A 20736-nucleotide genomic window follows, 5' to 3' on the forward strand; every position below is an offset into this window, starting at 1 on the left:
CTGAGAAACATGATGGGGTTAATTACTATTAACGTGAGGCACGTGGAGGTTAAATTAATCATCACACCACGTGGCTCACATCAGAAAACGGAAAAACCTTTTTTTTTTCTTATTACTATTGGCAAGGTATCAAATTGCTATCGAAATCGCAATCCTAAACGAAGTATCGGCATCGAAGTCCAAATTCTGGTATCGAGACATCCCTAATATATACATATATATACACAACACCAGAACCAAGCTCAGTACATATATACTTCACCAGAACCAAACTCAGTACATATATACATCACTAGAACCAAGCTCAGTACATAAATACAGCACCAGAACAAAGCTCAGTACATATATACAGCACCAGAACAAAACTCATTACATAAATACAGTACAGAGCTTTGTTCAGGTGCTGTATTTATGTACTGAGCTTGGTTCTGGTGCTGTATTTATGTACTGAGCTTTGTTCTGGTGATGTATATATGTACTGAGCTTTGTTCTGGTGATGTACACTACCATTCAAAAGTTTAGGGTCACTTAGAAATTTCCTTATTTTTGCAAGAAAAGCACAGTTTTTTTCAATGAAGATAACATTAAATTAATCAGAAATACACTCTATACATTGTTAATGTGCTAAATGACTATTCTAGCTGCAAACGTCTGTTTTTTAATGCAATATCTACATAGGTGTATAGAGGCCCATTTCCAGCAACCATCACTCCAGTTTTCTAATGGTACGTTGTGTTTGCTAACTGTGTTAGAAGGCTAATGGATGATTAGAAAACACTTGAAAACCCTTGTGCAATTATCTTAGCACCGCTGTAAACAGTTTTGCTGTTTAGAGGAGCTATAAAACTGACCTTCCTTTGAGCTAGTTGAGAATCTGGAGCATTACATTTGTGGGTTCGATTAAACTCTCAAAATGGCTAGAAAAAGAGACCTTTCATGTGAAACTCGACAGTCTATTCTTGTTCTTAGAAATGAAGGCTATTCCATGCGAGAAATTGCCAAGAAACTGAACATTTCCTACAACGGTGTGTACTACTCCCTTCAGAGGGCAGCACACACAGGATCTAACCAGAGTAGAAAGAGAAGTGGGAGGCCCCGCTGCACAACTGAGCAACAAGACAAGTACATTAGAGTCTCTAGTTTGAGAAATAGACGCCTCACAGGTCCTCAACTGGCAACTGGTAGGTAGGTAGGTATGTACGCTTATGTAAATATATACATAATTTGGAAATCCACACTAAAAATTCTGGGCAGGGAATTTCTTTAGAGTCTACTTTAGTATAGGGCATATTTGGAATATCGTAATAGTTTTATTTTATTATTAGAATCATTTTCCATGGCGCGAAACACCGCAAAACACTGCGACCCCCCCCCCGACGCGTATGTCTTTGTCCGCAAAACAGGGAACCTGTTGCTAAAAATTTGAAGCACACCCCTGCGCATTCATTCCTCCAACCCCCCAACCCCCTACCGGACCTCTCACCTAACACTACGGTCATCAACATAAGGGACGATCCAGGTACGATCCATCACTGCTTGGTGATTAAAAGGGAATCGATATTCCCACTTTTGTTGGCATAGAAAATAGATGAATGTAAAAGACACAGTATCGAGGTGCTTTCAAAGTAAGTATTATAGCCTACTCATTTCAAACACTCGCTGTGTTCTTAGTCATGGCAAGTATCTTGAAACACTTTTTGCAAATCATTCCGTAGCAGGAATATGTCCTCCTTCAAACCTCCAATCTGACAGGTTAGTGTAGAGAGAACCACAGAGTTCTGCTTCACCGCCCCCAGTATCTCCACCAGGGAGGGCTCCTGTGTCAGACCCCCAGCAACGTGTCGTGACCCGCCATCTTGAGAACGACCATACACGGGCCCATTCACCTCCTCTTCGCTCATCAGACCATCCTCCAGCACAGCGAAACGGGAGCCATATGCGATACCCTCCGCAGCAGACATAGTTGTTTTAGCCCCTGCTGAGCTTCCAGCTCGCGGCGTGCGTGCGAACCTTTCCAGCTTCTCTGCTGTGTCATTCCAGACTCCCCTATTCCGACTCTCCTTCACTCCAGCGCCATCTTGGGTTTCAGGCCCGTGGCTCGCCGGCAGCGTTTTCTGCTTCTTGGAGCGGGGCATTACTGCGAGACTCTCTTGCATAGATCCCTCCAGCCTTACAACCACGGTGAGTATATAAATGTGTGCAACAGCAGGTTGTATATTCAGTTACAGGATGGGCACATACATTCACCGCTAGGCCACACTCACACGTCTGCACTAACTTAATTAGAAAGCTAAATAAACCAAAGGAAAAAGAAGTCTGCTGGGGATTTCCACTGCGGTCTGTCCACAGTGGAATTCCGCAGCAAATGCACCATGTCTGAACGTGCCCTAAAAGTAGCAAAATTGTTAAAAATTTTGAATGTCTTTATTTAAACGTTTTTTAACCAGAACTAGATAAGACACAATTTTTTTTTTATTTCCAACATACTGAAGAGCACAGTTCATAAACGTAATTTTTTTTTCTTTTGTTGTTATGCTTCCATTTTAGAGAACATGGTGAAGGGCACAAGATTTCCAGGCACACGTCCACACTTTTACCTGGACAGTAGTTATTCCGGGCTCCCGTCCAACGAGAACTTTTCCTGCTTCCAGTGTTGCTATTTTCGGTTCTTCAACCTTCATGAAGTTACTCACAAGATCAGTGATATCGAACTGCCAATCTGGTCCGAGCATGTATGTTAGCTGTCCACCAATATCTGAGGACTCTGCAACAAACTGTGTGAAGACGCGAACCATTGCATGCTGGTACTGGAGTGAACACCCACGTCCTTTCTTCTCATCATCCTCTTCATCTTCACTATCTCTAGTTGGCCTAGAATACAAATATTTAGTGAATTTTTTTTTGTAAATAAAGAAATTAATATATACTTTTTGCATATAAGAATAAGTTTAAATTAAGTTCTTCAACTTTCTTATTGACTTTGTATATTCATTTCTGACAGTTGCTTGTTGTTAGTGCATGAAAGCATTCTCTTTTTTTTTTTTCAATATGAAGCTGAAAACCTGTCCTGACACAGCTACAGGGTTAGCAAGTGTATATTCACAGTCATATAGTAGTTTTCGCCAACCCAATTTGACCGCACTGTGTAAATACACCCTTTAAGACATTGTAACGAGCTGTGTACTTATGTGAATAGCCCATTTTCAAGCCAGATTTTTAGCCTCTAAATGTAAACATTCACTGACTGTAAAGAGACTTCCAGAAAACTGCAAGACATGTATACCCATTATATATTAGAAAGTAGCAGAACTTTGTATTATGCAATGAACAAGCTTTATTACATAAACATAGGAAAATCCCTTTGAACATGCTCATCTGTGTTATACATTTATCTAACTCAAAAAATGTTCAATAAAACAAAATAAAAAATACAAAAAGGTTTATTATTATTATAGCATTCATATAAGTGAAGTGAATTTATTGCTTTCCTTACAGAAGCACATACAGTAAAACATGCATTGTTGGAATTGTCAAAGTTGTGTTTGCCGGTTTTCTTATGGAAGGATCTATTGCATTTTCCTTATTGCAGCAGCTATTCCTCAGTGGATTTACATAGTTCATTATTGCCTCTGATCAAATAGAGGAATGTTTGTGTATATTGATACTTTACAATTTCTTCATTGATGCTTCTGTAGCATAACTATTAAATGTAAATAAACTGTCTTTATTTGTACATTATTCCCAAAATACTTATTGTGGTTGTGCTGTTTATATTTTATAACTATATCGGAATACTGGGAGTATGTGAAGAAATGTTTTTCTAGTCGGAAAGCTATACTAGTCATAGGTGCCAGAAATTGGCTGGAGAACCAAATAAAAGGACCATATATATATATATATATATATATATATATATATATATATATATACACTACCGTTAAAAAGTTTGGGGTCACCCAGACAATTTTGTGTTTTCCATGAAAACTCACACTTATATTTATCAAGTGAGTTGCAAAATGACTAGAAAATATAAGGTTAGAAATAATGATTTTTATTTGAAATAATAATTTTCTCCTTCAAACTTTGCTTTCGTCAAAGAATGCTCCATTTGCAGCAATTACAGCATTGCAGACCTTTGGCATTCTAGTTGCTAATTTGCTGAGGTAATCGATAGAAATTTCACCTCATGCTTCCAGAAGCCCCTCCCACAAGTTGGATTGGCTTGATGGGCACTTCTTGCGTACCATACGGTCAAGCTGCTCACACAACAGCTCTATGGGGTTGAGATCTGGTGACTGTGCTGGCCACTCCATTACAGATAGAATAACAGCTGCCTGCTTCTTCCCTAAATAGTTCTTGCATAATTTGGAGGTGTGCTTTGGGTCATTGTCTTGTTGTAGGATGAAATTGGCTCCGATCAAGCGCTGTCCACAGGGTATGGCATGGCGTTGCAAAATGGAGTGATAGCCTTCCTTATTCAAAATCCCTTTTACCTTGTACAAATCTCCCACTTTACCAGCACCAAAGCAACCCCAGACCATCACATTACCTCCACCATGTTGGACAGATTGCGTCAGGCACTCTTCCAGCATCTTTTCAGTTGTTCTGCATCTCATAAATGTTCTTCTGTGTGATCCAAACACCTCAAACTTCGATTCGTCTATCCATAACAATTTTTCCAATCTTCCTCTGTCCAATATCTGTGTGCTTTTGCCTATATTAATGTTTTCCTTTTATTAGCCAGTCTCAGATATGGCTTTTTCTTTGCCACTCTAGCCATTTTGAGAGTTTAATCGAATCCACAAATGTAATGCTCCAGATTCTCAACTAGCTCAAAGGAAGGTCAGTTTTATAGCTCCTCTAAACAGCAAAACAGTTTACAGCGGTGCTAACATAATTGCACAAGGGTTTTCAAGTGTTTTCTAATCATCCATTAGCCTTTTAACACAGTTAGCAAACACAATGTACCATTAGAACACTGGAGTGATGGTTGCTGGACATGGGCCTCTATGCACCTATGTAGATTTTGCATTAAAAACCAGACGTTTGCAGCTAGATTAGTCATTTAGCACATTAACAATGTATAGAGTGTATTTCTGATTAATTTAATGTTATCTTCATTGAAAAAAACTGTGCTTTTCTTTAAAAAATAAGGAAATTTCTGAGTGACCCTAAACTTCTGACGGTAGTATATATATATATATATATATATATATATATATATATATATATATATATATATATATGTATAGAGATAGATTAGATAGATAGATAGATGATAGATAGATAGATAGATAGATAGATAGATAGATAGATAGATAGATAGATAGATAGATAGATAGATAGATAGATAGATACTCCTCAACATTGAAATTGCAACACCAAGAAGGACAAGCCGTAATGTTATAAGCACCTAGCTGCAATCTGTGGCATGTGGGAGGAGAATAAAAGCCAGATTGAAAGCAAAGTTTTTTGCTCTGTTTTTTTTGCTCTGCTTGCTAAATTAAGTGGTTTGTATATTAAGTGGAGTTATTAAACCGGATTGACTTGCTGTGTTCTTGTGTGGCATACAGTATGGGATACTGTGTGTGATATATGAATTGAGTGCTTGCTAATAGAAGTTTGCAAAACTGACAATTTAAAACCCTTTTTTCCTTCTTAGCTACTGTCCTGCAGTACAGCTGACTAGGGGGTATAAATTAGCCTGCAGGCCTCAGTTGAGCTTGCTCTGTTTTGGGCTTGCTAAATTAATTGGTTTGTATATCAAGTGGAGTTACTAAACCGGAGTTAAAAAGAAGAGTTAAAGTCCCTGTAAGTACTCTTCTTTTCTTTTACATTAACAATTGTTCACAGTTTTTTTGTTACTGGGATAATGGACAGCAAGGTTTGAGGTTTTCTTCAGTGCACACTCTGCCATATGTATACACGCATGGAGCCAGAGTTCAAGGTGAATACCTCTGTGGCAGATGTGAGCATGTTGCTCACCTGGAAGCTCGAATTAGAGATCGGGAGGAGCAATATGCAACACTGAGGGCGATAGACAATCTTGAGTGGAGCATGCTGCTCACTGAGCAAGCAGTTAGTGGGGTAGAACTGGAGGGTGAAGACGTGGGTCAGCAGGATCCGGCAAGTAGCTGGGTTAATGTAGTTAGGGGCAGAAGAAAGAGAACCAAGAAAAGGAAGGCCAATCCTGTTTCTGATATTCTAAGCAAAATTGCCAAATTGGGTGATGATGCGAGGGTGTCAGTCTCAGAAATGGCAGCCCTAGTGGATACTGATCTCCCTAACAGCTGGGAGAACAGCCCAGCTAGTAGTCTGTGGGATGGTAATGCAGGTAAGGCAAGACAATTAGTAGTTGTAGGGGATTCTATAATCAGGAAGATGGATAGAATAATTTGTCGCCAAGACCGCCTCAACCGAATGGTTTGCTGTCTCCCTGTGCCAGGGTTCGACATGTGGTGGATAAATCACTGGGAGGGGCTGGCAATGATGTAGCTGTCGTGGTCCATATAGGAACAAATGACAGAATAAATGGTAGGTGTCGGAGCCTTAAAGGGAAGGTGTCGCCTCTCCCACACAGTCCAAAAGGAAGGTCTTCGGCCGAGCGAAATCTGGCGCCATTTTCATGTGGACTGGAAGTCGCGGCCGGACAGTAAGATGACTACTTCCGGTCGCGGCTTCCATCCATATGTTTAGAAGCAAGGACTAGGAACGGAGGGAGCGGACGGAGCGGCGGCGGAAGGAGCAGGTAGGTTATGTTTGTGTATGTTCGCGTTATACTGTGTGATTACCACTGTATCTAATCCTCCTACACTGTACATTTGCTCAAAAAATGGCGACACACAGTGTAGGAGGTTTGAACATTCAACCCCCTCCTTCCTCCTGGCACTAGCCAGGAGAAAGGAGGGGGGATTGTTTGAGGACGCTAGAGCGAGTGTGTCTTCTCCAATTTTGCAGCATAAAGCAATGAGGTTGCTTTACCACATGCCAATGCTGCAATTTTGGGAATTGCTCCCTCTAGTGACCAGCACATGGAAATTTTATAAATTAGAATCTAATTTATAATATTTCCTGACTTGTGAAAAAATTAAAAAAAATAGAACAATGTTTAATCATTTATATACTAACAGTTTAACTAAAAAAAAAATAAATAATAATTTCTAGCGACACATTCCCTTTAAGACTAATTTTAAAGAACTAGGCTACAAGCTGAAGGGAAGGACCTCCAAGGTTGTATTCTCAGGAATACTGCCTGTGCCATGCGCATCACAGGAAAGACAGCGGGAGCTCAGGGAGTTAAACGCATGGCTTAAGTCTTGGTGTAGAGGAGAAGGCTTTGGGTTCCTGGAGCTGACTATTCATTGGGGTACAAACTGTATTCTGCAGATGATTTGCACCTAAATGGAAGAGGGTCTGCTGTGCTGGGGGAGAGAATTCTAGCTGGGGTGGCGGAGTATTTAAACTAGAGTTGAGGAGGGAGGTCAATGTAGAAAATTAAAGGGGTAGTTAGGTTAGAGAGGGGTCAAGACTAAATTGTTGGGGGGAGAAACAGACTGTGGGGAGAGGACTAGACAACAGGATAGAGAGATCCTTTTGTTACAAAACAGCAGTGAAAAACAAAAATGCCCAAATAATGTCAAATAATCACATTTCTGATACTGAAAGTGAAAAACTGAAAGGCAAGTTAAAGTGTATGTTCACAAATGCCAGAGGTCTAGCAAGCAAAATGTTGGAGCTAGAGGCCTTCGTACTGGAGGAAGATATATATATATAGGAAAAAAGAAAGAGATGGATCCAGCGCTGTGTCCTTGAAATTGTATTTAAAAACGGAAACTATTTCCAAGTTTTAATGAAAAATGAATAAATATAAAAACAGGTAACATTGTAGATGGATATTCTCAAGAAAAATTCGTAGGATATGTGGCAGTGTGAGCGGTGCCTACGCGTTTCTGACGCATACAGCGTCCTTAGTCATGGCTTCTGACTAAGGACGCTGTATGCGTCAGAAACGCGTAGGCACCGCTCACACTGCCACATATCCTACGAATTTTTCTTGAGAATATCCATCTACAATGTTACCTGTTTTTATATTTATTCATTTTTCATTAAAACTTGGAAATAGTTTCCGTTTTTAAATACAATTTCAAGGACACAGCGCTGGATCCATCTCTTTCTTTTTTCCTGACTTCTTGCGTGTGCCGACACGAGGATCCGTGTGCAAGTCTATACATGCGATAAGGTGAGCTGGAGGAATCCTCCCAAACTTTTTCTATATATATATATAGTTGGTGTTGCTGAGCATGGCTAGACTCTTCACATGACTGGGATTTAAATCTACAGGGTTTTACACTGTTTCAGAAAGACAGGGCAAATAGGAAAGTTCGTGGTGTATCTCTGTATGTGAGAAGTGATATGAAGGCGAGTGTGAAAGAGACAATAGTGGGAGAAGATTGTGAGGAGATTGAAACCTTGTGGGTGGAATTACAAAGGGAGGTAAACACTGAAAAAATTACTTGTGGTGTAATCTATAGACCCCCCAATATAACTGGGGAGATGGATGATCAGCTATATAAACAAATGGAGCAGGCAGCACAGGAGGATACTGTAGTGATAATGGGAGATTTTAATTACAGGGATATTAATTGGTGTCATGGTTCGGCTTCAACTGCAAAGGGGAGACATTTCCTCAACCTGTTGCAGGAAAATTTTATGGGCCAGTTTGTGGAAGACCCGACTAGAGTTGACGCTCTGTTGGATCTGGTCATTTCTAATAATACAGAGCTTGTGTAGAATGTCACTGTTCGTGAAAACCTCGGTAAGGCCCCATGCACACGACCGTAAAAACTCCCGTAATTACGGGCCCATAGACTTCTATTGGCCACGGGTACCTCCCCGTATGCTTACGGGAAGGTGCCCATTCTGTTGAAAAAGATAGAACATGTCCTATTTCAGAAGTCTATGGGGCTCCCGTAATTACGGGTGACTACGTGTGTGCGCCCGTAATTACGGGAGTGTTGCTAGGCGACGTCAGTAAATAGTCACTGTCCAGGGTGCTGAAAGAGTTAAACGATTGACAGTAACTGTTTCAGCACCCTGGACAGTGGCTACAGATCACAATATAGATAAAGCTGTAAAAAAGACGTTAATACTTACCCAGAACTCCCTGCTTCTTCGTCCAGTCCGGCCTCCTGGGATGACGTTACAGCCCATGTGACCCATGTGACCGCTGCAGCCAATCACAGGCCAATCACTGGCTGCAGCGGTCAGGTAAGTATGAATTTCTTTTACTTTTATTACGGAAAGGGCTGTCCCTTCTCTCTATCCTGCACTGATAGAGAGAACGGCTGCCGATTAGTGCAGTGCAATTTTGCAGCCAAAAACATGCCCGTAAATACGGGTGGAATACGGATGACACCGGACCCGTATTTACGGGCACGGGTCCGTAAATACTGGTGCAATATGGGTCGAATACGTGTGACAAAGGACCCGTATTTATGCCAGTATTTACGGGAGGACAAAAATACGGTCGTGTGCATGGGGCCTAACAGTGATCACAATATAGTTATATTTTACCTATACTGTAAAAAACCAACACAGGCTGGGAGGGCAAATACACTTAATTTTAAGAAGGCCAATTTCCCCAGGATGAGGGCTGCAATTCAGGATATAGACTGGGAAGAAATAATGTCAAATAATGGTACAAATGATAAGCCAAGGTCTGAACATGTAGGACCCCTAAATAGTGGTAATGGGGAGTTGGTGACAGGGGATCAAGAGAAGGCAGAGTTACTAAATGGGTTCTTTAGCTGTGTATATACAACAGAAGAAAGAGCAGCTAATGTAGCCGGTGTCAGTGCTGTTACTATAGCAGTTGCATACTAAATTCGCTAAGTGTAGATATGGTGCAAGCTAAGTTAAATAAAATAAATGTACACAAGGCCCTGGGACCAGATGGGTTACACTCTAGAGTTCTTAAAGAGCTTAGTTCAGTTATTTCTGTCCCCCTCTTCAAAATATTTAGAAATTCTCTTGTGACTGGTAAAGTGCTAAGGGACTGGCACACGGCAAATGTGGTGCCTATTTTCAAAAAGGGCTCTAGGTCTTCCCCAGGTAATTATAGACCAGTAAGCTTAACATCCATCGTGGGGAAAATGTTTGAGTGGCTATTGAGGGACTCTACACAGGATTATGTGACAAAAAAAAGTATTATAAGTGACAGCCAGCATGGTTTTACTAAGGACAGAAGTTGTCAAACCAACCTGATTTATTTTTATGAAGAGTTGAGCAGAAGCCTAGACAGAGGGGCCGCTGTGGATATAGTGTTTTTGGACTTTGCAAAGGCATTTGACACTGTTCCTCATAGACGTCTAATGGGTAAATTAAGGACTATAGGTTTAGAAAATATAGTTTGTAATTGGATTGAGAATTGGCTCAAGGACCGTATCCAGAGAGTTGTGGTCAACAATCGGCATGCATTATGTGTCCTAGGGGGGAGCTATACTGGGGGAGTCACTTGTTGAGAAGGATCTGGGTGTACTTGTAGATCATAAACTAAACAACAGCATGCAATGTCAATCAGCTGCTTCAAAGGCCAGCAAGATATTGTCATGTATTAAAAGAGGCATGGACTCGTGGGACAGGGATATAATATTACCACTTTACAAAACATTAGTGAGGCCTCATCTAGAATGTCCAGTTCAATTTTGGGCTCCAGTTCATAGAAAGGATGCACTGGAGTTGGAAAAAATACAAAGAAGAGCAACGAAGCTAATATGGAGAATCTAAGTTATGAGGAAAGATTAAAAGAATTGAAACCTATTTAGCATTGAAAAGAGATGACTAAGGGGGACATGATTAATTTATATAAATATACGAATGGCGCTTACAAAGAATATGGTGAAATCCTGTTCCATTTAAAACCCCTAAAAAAACAAGGGGGCACTCCCTATGTCTGGAGAAAAAAAGGTTCAATCTGTAGAGGCGACAAGCCTTATTTACTGTGAGAACTGTGAATCTATGGAATAGTCTACCGCTGGAGGTGGTAACAGTAGCTACAGTAGATGGCTTTAAAAGGTTTAGATAATTTCCTAGAACAAAAAAATATTAGCTCCTATGTCAATGTGTAGAAATTTTTCCCTTCCCTTTCCTTGGTTGAACTTGATGGACATGTGTCTTTTTTCAACCGTATTAACTATGTAACATGAAACCTCAAACATCGCATCAAGTGGTGTGAGATGATTGTGCGATGTCTCCTGTTCGTCGATGTGCTAGTTATCGCCTCTTGTCGCAAACTGAGAGACCTTGTTTTATCACTCTGGCAGATCGCTACGCGCCTATGCCATGATGTCAGCTCTGTTCAACGTTGCGAGTCCCGAAGGTTGGGAGAACAACAATGGAAGGGAATGACAGTAAGAGGTGTGTGGAGACGAACCTCTTCACGGACGGATTGGAAGAATAGCGCATTCTCTACTGCAAGTGAAATTGAACGTCACATCCCAAGCCTAGGGCAGCAACCAGTGTAGACAAAAACCATCAGAAGGCATTTGCAAGACATTGGACTATGATCCAGAAGTCCAGCTAGAGGTGTTCCATTAACCACACGCCACCGCTCTCAAAGGCTATTATGCTGCACAGCAAGATAACAATGGAGGTCTATCCTCTTCAACGATGAGTCCCGCTTTTATCTCAAACGCAATGATAACCAGAGATTGGTATGGAGACCACGTGTGCAACGCCATGAAGGGGCCTTCACAAGGGTTTGTCACACAGGTCCTCTGGTGTGGGGTGGCATAGAGCACGGTAGCCGGACACATCTAGTCTTCATTTCAGGTACACCAACAGCTTGGCATTACATTGATTTGGTCGTGGAAACATTGGTACGGCCTTTTCTCCAAAGTGTCTCAGAAGCCGTTTTTCAACAGGACAACGTCAGACCGCATGTTGCTCGTGCTACTGTGAGCAGCCTTCGTGGTCTAAAAGTGCTACCATGGCCTGCAGTGTCTCTAGACGTGTCTCCCATCAAGCACCTCTGCAACATCATTGATTGACAATTGCAAAGGGAGCTACCAGGAGCAAAACTTGATGATTTGCGTGCCAAGAGCATTCGGTGTGGCATAAAATTTCTCAGACAACCATTAATAACCTCATTGATAGCATGCCAAGGCATGTAAGTGCGTGGATTTCTACGCGTTGCGCTTATACTCGATACTATATAAAATAAAACAGAGTTTTTTGCAGGAGGAAAATCTGCCTCAAAATTCCATTTGAAATTTTGAGGCAGATTTTCCTCTGCCTGCACGCTGATTTTCGCGGCGTTTTTGCAGCGTTTTTCGCACGCGGCCATTGAGCGCTGCAGGCATAAAATGCCACGAAATACGCTTTCTCTGCCTCCCACTGAAATCAGTTTTTTTTCGCATCAAAAAACGAGTCAAAAAAACTCAGTGTGAACTGGCCATTACAATGCCAGAATCCATGTCCAGAGTATCGGAAGCGATCTGGACAGGGATTCCGGCCCTGGGAAAGCTGTATATGTATTGGATTTTTACTTGATACTCAATTTCTGGCACCTGTATCTAGTATAGCTTTTCGACTAGAAAAACATTTTTCCTTATGTAATCCCAGTATTCTTATAAATACATAAAAAAAATGAAAAGCCACACCTGACGTCTACCTGCTGCCTAGTCCCAGCCAAGCCTGACTTGCTAATGTCCGAGCTGTCACAGGTAACCTATATTAACTATAGACAATAAGTACATTGGGAAAAATGTACAAATAAAGACAGTTTACTTACATTTAATATTAACTATGTTACAAAAGCATAAATAAAGAAATTGAGGCGTAGCAATATAAACAAACATTTCTCCATTTGATCAGATGCAACAATGAACTCTAATGAACTCTCCAACATATCCGTTTAACAGATATGGGTGCCATACAGTGGCATCCATCACCCATAGGGTTACCGCTATGTATACGCTTTTACACTCTTCAAAAAAAGTATACTGACGTATACCAGCCTGACGTAGGCCAAAAGGACACTCTTTTGGCCTCTGTTGGGCTAATGGAGCCGATATGGACACCTTTAGAATGTACGTTGATAGCTTTCCAGACGTAGAAGCTAAACGTAGGACGTAAACGTGATCTGAAGGGGGAATGCCAGTCTTAGTAAATCTGGGTCTTAGAGTTTATTGCAATGTATCAGTCTATGTTATCTTCTGTAAGCTAAATTCAGCACCATCAGCTTTTAACTATACTGCTACTATAGCGTCCGTGGTCGCTGACCACAAACTCCTTCCATCCAGTCGACGCCCTTCTCTCCAGAGATGTTTGCACATACGGCCGTCCTGTTCCACAATGACCACCAGGGTGCGCTCACAAGCTCAGTCCAGACTCAAGACGCCAGAGCGCACGCATGTGGGAGATTGTGCTGATTGCTCCCGGAGCACCCTGCGCTATAATAAGGTTTCAGCCCCTTCCTCCCACGCCTGAGCCTTGTTGTCATATCCTAAGTTTGTCTTGCAAATGGTCCGCTGGTGTTTCCTGCTCCCATTGTTCCCTGTTCTAGTATCCTGTAACCTGTATCCTGATCTAGTGCCGTGTTGAGCTGTTGCCGTGCTGTGCTGTATACCAAGCCTGTCCTGCTACTCCACACCTGACGTCTACCTGCTGCCTAGTCCCAGCCAAGCCTGACTTGCTAATGTCCGAGCTGCCACAGGTAACCTATATGAACTATAGACTCTGACCTGCGCCCTGTTGGCCAGCTTCTATACCGCCAAGGCGGTACGGCCCTGTGGGTCCACAAACCCTACGTGACAGTACGCTTAGGCCATGGACCCCGCTGGTCGATTCAAGACCATGACGAAGTCACAAGAGATGCGGGTGGATATGCTAGACCTCCGGTCTCGACAGGACCAACTCCTCCAAGCCTTGAACATTTTCGCATGTCGGCAGGAGGCACGAGCTGCCGTTCCACCGACTACACCTCCTGGCAGTACTGTTCCTCAGACTACACCTCCTGGCAGTGTTGATCCTCGTTTTTTTTTGGCACTTCCAGACTGCTATGATGGAGACGCAAGTTCCTGTCATGGATTTTTAAACCAGTGCCAGATCCACTTCAGCCTGTATTCAAGGGCATTTTCGTCTGAAGGCGCAAGGGTCGCTTTCATCATCTCTCTTCTTACTGGCAAGGCCCTTGCATGGGCGAACCCTATCTGGGAGAGACAAGGACTAGAGACCCATGACTTCCAGGGGTTCCTCTGGACATTTTGCATGGAGTTTGAGGAGACTGAACAAGTCTCTTCTGCTGCGGTTTCCTTGCTGAACCTACGCCAAGGAGACATCTCTCTGGGCGAGTACGCCATCCACTTCCGCGCCCTGGCAGGAGAACTGTTGTGGAACAATGAGGCCCTGGTGGCTACATTCTGGCATGGACTGTCTCCTAAGATTAAAGACGAACTTGCCGCTCGAGACCTGCCGTCTAGCCTGGATGACCTCATCCTCCTGGCTGCCCGGATTAATAGAAGGCTCCGAGAATTGCTCCAAGAGTTTCGTCGAGAGGGAGGCCCTCCTAGTCTGGCCCTTACCTTGCAGCAACCCCTGCCGTCCTCAGATGTCGATCCTCCTCAGGAGTCTGTGAGGATGGGCCAATGTAAGCTATCTACCCAGGAGAGACAACCCAGACGCAAAGACTCGGAACTTTGTCTTTATTGCGGCCTCGAAGGCCATCTTGTGCGTCTGTGTCCCCAAAAGCCTCAAAGCCTAGGGTTGGTAGGAGAGACAACCTTGGGTAAAGAAGGACTCCCATCTAAGTTGTCCGTACCCGTGACCATAGTGTCCTGTGAGAAAATGCATAAGGTCCTTGCGTATCTGGACTCTGGATCCGCTGCTAATTTCATTTGTAGAGACTTGGTGGACCTTCTACAATTACCTACTACCCCTCTGGAGAGACCGTTGATGGTTGCATCAGTAAATGGACTACCTCTGCCAGACCCAGTTATAGCTGTGGCCAAGCCGCTGAGGCTCCAAGTAGGGCCTCTCCACTCCGAACTTCTACCATTCTATGCCCTGTCCAAGGCCGTTAACCCTGTGCTGCTGTGTCTGCCTTGGCTCCGACTACATGCCCCAGTCCTGGACTGGAACTCTGGAGAGGTTCTCCAGTGGGGTCCCGAGTGTCACAGCCGATGCCTGGTGCAGATTCGTTCGGTCCAGCCTTCTCTACCTCGATCATTGGCAGGATTGCCTGGTCATTATGCTGCATTTTTGGACGTCTTCAGCAAAAGGGAGGCGGAGACACTGCCCCCACACTGGGCGTATGACTGTCCTATCAAGCTGATCCCTGGTGCATCCCTTCCCCGTGGTATGATATATCCTCTCTCCTTGCCAGAGACTCTGTCCATGTCCACCTACGTTAAGGAGAACTTGGAGAGGGGCTTCATACGGAAATCTTCCTCCCCGGCAGGAGCCGGGTTCTTCTTCATCAAGAAAAAGGATGCCTCCCTGCGTCCTTGACTACCGGGGTCTCAACCAAATCACGGTGAAGAATAAATATCCGTTGCCGCTGATCTCTGAATTATTTGATCGTATATGTGATGCCAAACATTTTTCCAAACTAGACCTGCGTGGGGCTTACAACCTAATCCGGATTCGGCAGGGTGACGAATGGAAGACTGCATTTAACACCCGTGAGGGACACTATGAGTATCTCGTAATGCCCTTCAGCCTGTGTAATGCTCCCGCGGTCTTCCAGGAGTTTGTTAATTAAATTTTCCGTGACCTCCTCTATGTTTGTGTTGTGGTCTATCTTGATAAGATTTTTTTCTCCAGATCCTGTGACTCATCAGAGACATGTCCGTCAAGTTTTGCTGCGGTTAAGAGAAAATCGTCTGTACGCTAAAATGGAGAAGTGCGTGTTTGAAAAGGATGCCCTGCCCTTCCTCGGCTACATTGTCTCTAATAGAGGTCTCAAGATGGATCCTAAAAAGGTAAAGTCCATTCTGGAATGGCCCGGCCCTCAAGGGATTCGCCAATTTTTACAGACAGTTTATTCCAAACTTCTCCTCACTGACTTCTCCTATCTCTGACCTCACTAAGAAGGGCATGAACGCCAAGGTGTGGACTCCTGAGGCACAGTCCCCATTCAATAGCCTGAAGAGTGCCTTCACGTCAGCTTCTATCCTCCATCATCCCGACATTTCTCTACAATTCTCGCTGGAGGTGGACGCATCCTCTGTCGGTGGTGGTGCACTCCTGTTCCAGAGAGGTTCCAAGGGCAAGTCTATGGTATGTGGATATTTCTCTAAGCTCTTCTCTTCCGCAGAACGCAACTACTCGATTGGGGATCGGGAGTTACTGGCCATCAAGTTGGCCCTGGAGGAGTGGAGACATCTACTTGAGGACGCAGCTCATCCCATCCTGATTTTTACGGACCACAAGAATCTCACCTATCTCCAGACAGCCCAACGGCTGAATCCTCGTCAGGCCAGCTGGTCGCTGTACTTTACCAGGTTCCAGTTTGAGCTCCAGTATCGCCCGGCCGACAAGAATGTGAGGGCCGATGCCTTGTCCAGGTTTTTCGAGACAGAGGACACCATGGAGATGCCACGGAACATTATTGATCCGTCTTGCATTGTCTCCGTCAATCCCCTGCAAGTTGGGGACATTCCTCCAGGGAGGACTTTTGTGCGCCTGGCTGACCGAGGGAGAGTCCTCCGCTGGGGACACTCCTCTAGACAAGCAGGTCACGTGGGGACCCGTAAAACCCGAGATCTGATTGCCCGTCATTTCTGGTGGCCCACAGTGCCAAAGGGCATTTTGGACTTTGTTTCGTCCTGCTCAGTGTGTGCAGCTAACAAGGTCGCTCACTCCAGACCTGCTGGCCTGCTCCAGCCATTGCCTGTGCCCGATGCTCCCTGGCAGCATATAGCTATGGACTTTATTACTGAACTGCCTCTCTCTGCTGGATGCAGTGCTGTCTGGGTGGTGGTGGATCGATTTTCGAAGATGGCCCACTTCGTTCCTCTGACCGGTCTTCCTTCTGCTCCTCTACTGGCCAAGCTGTTCATCCAACACATCTTCCACCTGCACGGCTTACCGCAGCATATTGTGTCTGATCGGGGGGTTCAGTTCACCTCGAAGTTCTAGAGAGCCCTCTGCGGACTCCTAGGTGTAAAGTTGGATTTTCCTCGGCCTACCATCCTCATTCCAATGGTCAGGTCGAGATGATCAATCAGATCTTTGAGAACTACTTACGCCACTTTTTCTCTGTGGGCTGAATTCTTTTACAACAATCACACCAGCGAGTCCACACAGAAAACACCCACAAATTCCTCTCCCGGTGCCTGATACGTCCGAGGTACCAGCTGCTGACATGGCTTCTAGGGACTTTCTGCAGATCTGGCCGCAGACTCGATCCTCCATCCTGCCGGCAGTCGACCACATGAAACAAAAGGTGGACACAAGGAGAAGAGAACCTCCTCAGTTTCTTCCTGGCACAAAGGTCAGGCTGTCCTCCAGGAATATTCGACTGAGGGTGCCGTCGTACAAATTTGCTCCCAGGTTCCTCGGACCCTTCGTGATCCTACAGCAGATCAACCTTGTCGTCTACAAGCTTCGGCTGCCTCCTACCCTCAAGATCCCCAACTCCTTCCATGTCTCCCTCCTGAAGCTGGTGGTTATGAGCCGCTTTACCAAGACTCCTAGCCCTGCGGTTGCCTCCAGCGGTCCTTCAGACACCTTCGAGGTTAAGGAGATCCTGGACATTAAAAAAGTAAGATGAAGAACCTTTTATTTAGTAGATTGGAATGGGTTTGGTCCAGAAGAGAGGTCCTGGGAGCCAGAAGAGAATCTCAATGCTCCTACCCTCATTAAGAGGTTTCTCTCTCTTTCTGGTCCCAAGAGGAGGGGGCGTAAGAGAGGGGGAAACTGTATCGTCTGTGGTCCCTGACCACGAACTCCTTCCATCCAGTCGACTCCCTTCTATCCAGAGATGTTTGCACATACGGCCGTCCTGTTCCACCGTGACCACCAGGGTGCGCTCGAGAGCTCAGTCCAGACTCAAGAAGCCAGAGCACATACATGTGGGAGATTGTGCCGATTGCTCCCTCAGCACCCTGGGCTATAAGAAGGTCTCAGCCCCGTTGTTGTCGTATCCTAAGTTTGTCTTGCAAATGGTCCCCTAGTGTTTCCTGCTCCCAGTGTTCCCTGTTCCTGTATCCTGTAACCTGTATCCTGATCTAGTGCCGTGTTGAGCTGTTGCCGTGCTGTGCTGTATACCACGCCTGTCCTGCTACTCCACGCCTGACGTCTACCTGCTGCCTAGTTCCAGCCAAGCCTGCCTTGCTACTGTCCGAGCTGCCACAGGTACCCTATATGAACTATAGACTCTGACCTGTGCCCTGTTGGCCAGCTGCCATACCACCAAGGAGGTACGGCCGTGTGGGTCCATGAACCCAACGTGATAGCTACATTGTTACACACTCCCAGTTGTGTGGCTACGACCATTTCAGCTTCTGAGTTTAACAGTGTTCACTTGCAAAGTCCTCACAAAGTATATTAGAAAGTTGGAAAACATTATATGTAACTATACCATGATATACAGTTGCACATTTGACAGAACTCTCAAATTATAATCTGATCATTTCTGTTGTCCTCTAGTTATGTCTTCATATTATAACTGTCAGCAAGATCATCAAAATTGCTCATAGAACATTGTCATAATCTGGTTTCCAGGTTATTTTACTTCAAACCTCTGGAAAACCAAGATGCACAGGAGTTAGTAAACACATAAACATTCTCTTTTCTATTACAAATGTGGTAAAACGTTGCTTTCAAATATTTTCAGAATTTGCATTGCTTCTATCATTAGGTAAGTTTTAATTGATGCACTTCTTCTAAAGAAGGAAATATAAAGCTGTGGGAGGACATTGGAGGCTTATTTTAACACTTCTAAATCGGTAACATATATAATCCCTAAATTTTAATAACAAGGGGATTATTATAAGTAAGTCACACCTGTCTTAGTACTTACTAAAATACATAAAGAGACTTTCGAGTATTGAATATAACAATAAAAAAAGATCAGTTGGGCAAGGAGGACACACATTCATTCTGGAGGAACAGAGGAATTTAGCAGTAAGACCACTATGTTTGCCCTCGGTTAACCCCTTAATGACAAGCCTATTTTAAACCTTAAAGAGACTCTGTCACCAGATTTTCAAACCCCTATCTTGTATTGCAGCAGATCGGCGCTGCAATGTAGATAACAGTAACGTTTTTGTTTTTTTTCAAAAACGAGCATTTTTGGCCAAGTTATGAGCATTTTTATATTTATGCAAATGAGCCTTTCTTAAGTACAACTGGGCATGTTTAAAGTTAAGTCCAAGTGGGCGTGTATTGTGTGTGTACATCTGGGCGTTTTTACTTGTTTTACTAGCTGGGCGTTGTGAATAGAAGTATATGATGCTGACGAATCAGCATCATCCACTTCTCTTCGTTAACACACAGCTTCTGGCAGTGCACAGACACACAGCGTGTTCTCGAGAGATCACGCTGTGACGTCACTTCCTGCCCCAGGTCCTGCATCGTGTCGGACGAGCGAGGACACATCGGCACCAGAGGCTACAGTTGATTCTGCAGCAGCATCGGCGTTTGCAGGTAAGTCGATGTAGCCTCTGTCGCCTGGTGCCGATGTGTCCTCGCTCGTCCGACACGATGCAGGACCTGGGGCAGGAAGTGACGTCACAGCGTGATCTCTCGAGAACACGCTGTGTGTCTGTGCACTGCCAGAAGCTGGGTGTTAACGAAGAGAACTGGATGATGCTGATTCGTCAGCATCATACACTTCTATTCACAACGCCCAGCTAGTAAAACAAGTAAAAACGCCCAGATGTACACACACAATACACGCCCACTTGGACTTAACTTTAAACACGCCCAGTTGTACTTAAGAGAGGCTCATTTGCATAAATATAAAAATGGTCATAACTTGGCCAAAAATGCTCGTTTTTGAAAAAAAAACAAAAAACTTTACTGTAATCTACATTGCAGCGCCGATCTGCTGCAATACGAGATAGGGGTTTGAAAATCTGGTGACAGAGCCTCTTTAATGCCCAAGTTATTTATTAAGTTTTTCCATCGTCGCATTCCAAGAGCTCTAACTTTTTTATTTTTGAGTCGAAATAGCCGTATAAGGTCTTGTTTTTTGCGGGACCAGTTGTACTTTATAATAGCATCATTTTGGGCTACATATTATTTATTAATTAACTTTTATTAACTTTTTTTTAGGGGGGAAAAGAAAAAAACTGAAATTTTGCCACACTTGTTTGCGTCCTAAATCTACGCCGTTTACCATGTGCTATAAATAACACATTAGCTTTATTCAGCGGGTTGTTACAATTGCAACGATACCAAATTTGTATAGATTTTTATGTTTTACTACTTTTACACAATAAAAACACTTTTTTTTCAAAATTATTTATTTTTGTGTATCCATATTTGAAGAGCCATAACTTTTTTTATTGTTCCGCCAATGCAGTTGTATGAGGGCTTTTGTTTTGCGGGACGACTTGTAGTTTTTATTGGTACAATTTTTGAGTAGATGCGACTTTTTGAACACTTTTTATCACATTTTTTTTAAGGCGGGATTCACAGAAAACAGCAATTTTTACAATGTTATTTATTTTATTTTTTACGGCGTTTACCGTGCGGGTTAAATAATGTAATAGCTTTATAGTCAGGGTC

The 20736-nt window shown here is 43.5% G+C and overlaps 1 protein-coding gene across 1 annotated transcript in view; it reads right to left on the bottom strand.

Annotated features, from left to right (window-relative positions):
* Positions 1–20736, bottom strand: part of TMEM132B (transmembrane protein 132B) — a 690505-nt gene that overhangs the window by 34089 nt on the left and 635680 nt on the right. The window contains exon 7 of the mRNA XM_075833460.1: positions 2598–2871. Within this exon, the coding sequence (XP_075689575.1) occupies positions 2598–2871 (274 nt within the window). The remainder of the gene's footprint in view (positions 1–2597; positions 2872–20736) is intronic.

This window comes from Rhinoderma darwinii, chromosome 1 (assembly GCF_050947455.1).
Source record: "Rhinoderma darwinii isolate aRhiDar2 chromosome 1, aRhiDar2.hap1, whole genome shotgun sequence".
NCBI classification, from domain to species: Eukaryota; Metazoa; Chordata; class Amphibia; order Anura; family Rhinodermatidae; genus Rhinoderma; species Rhinoderma darwinii.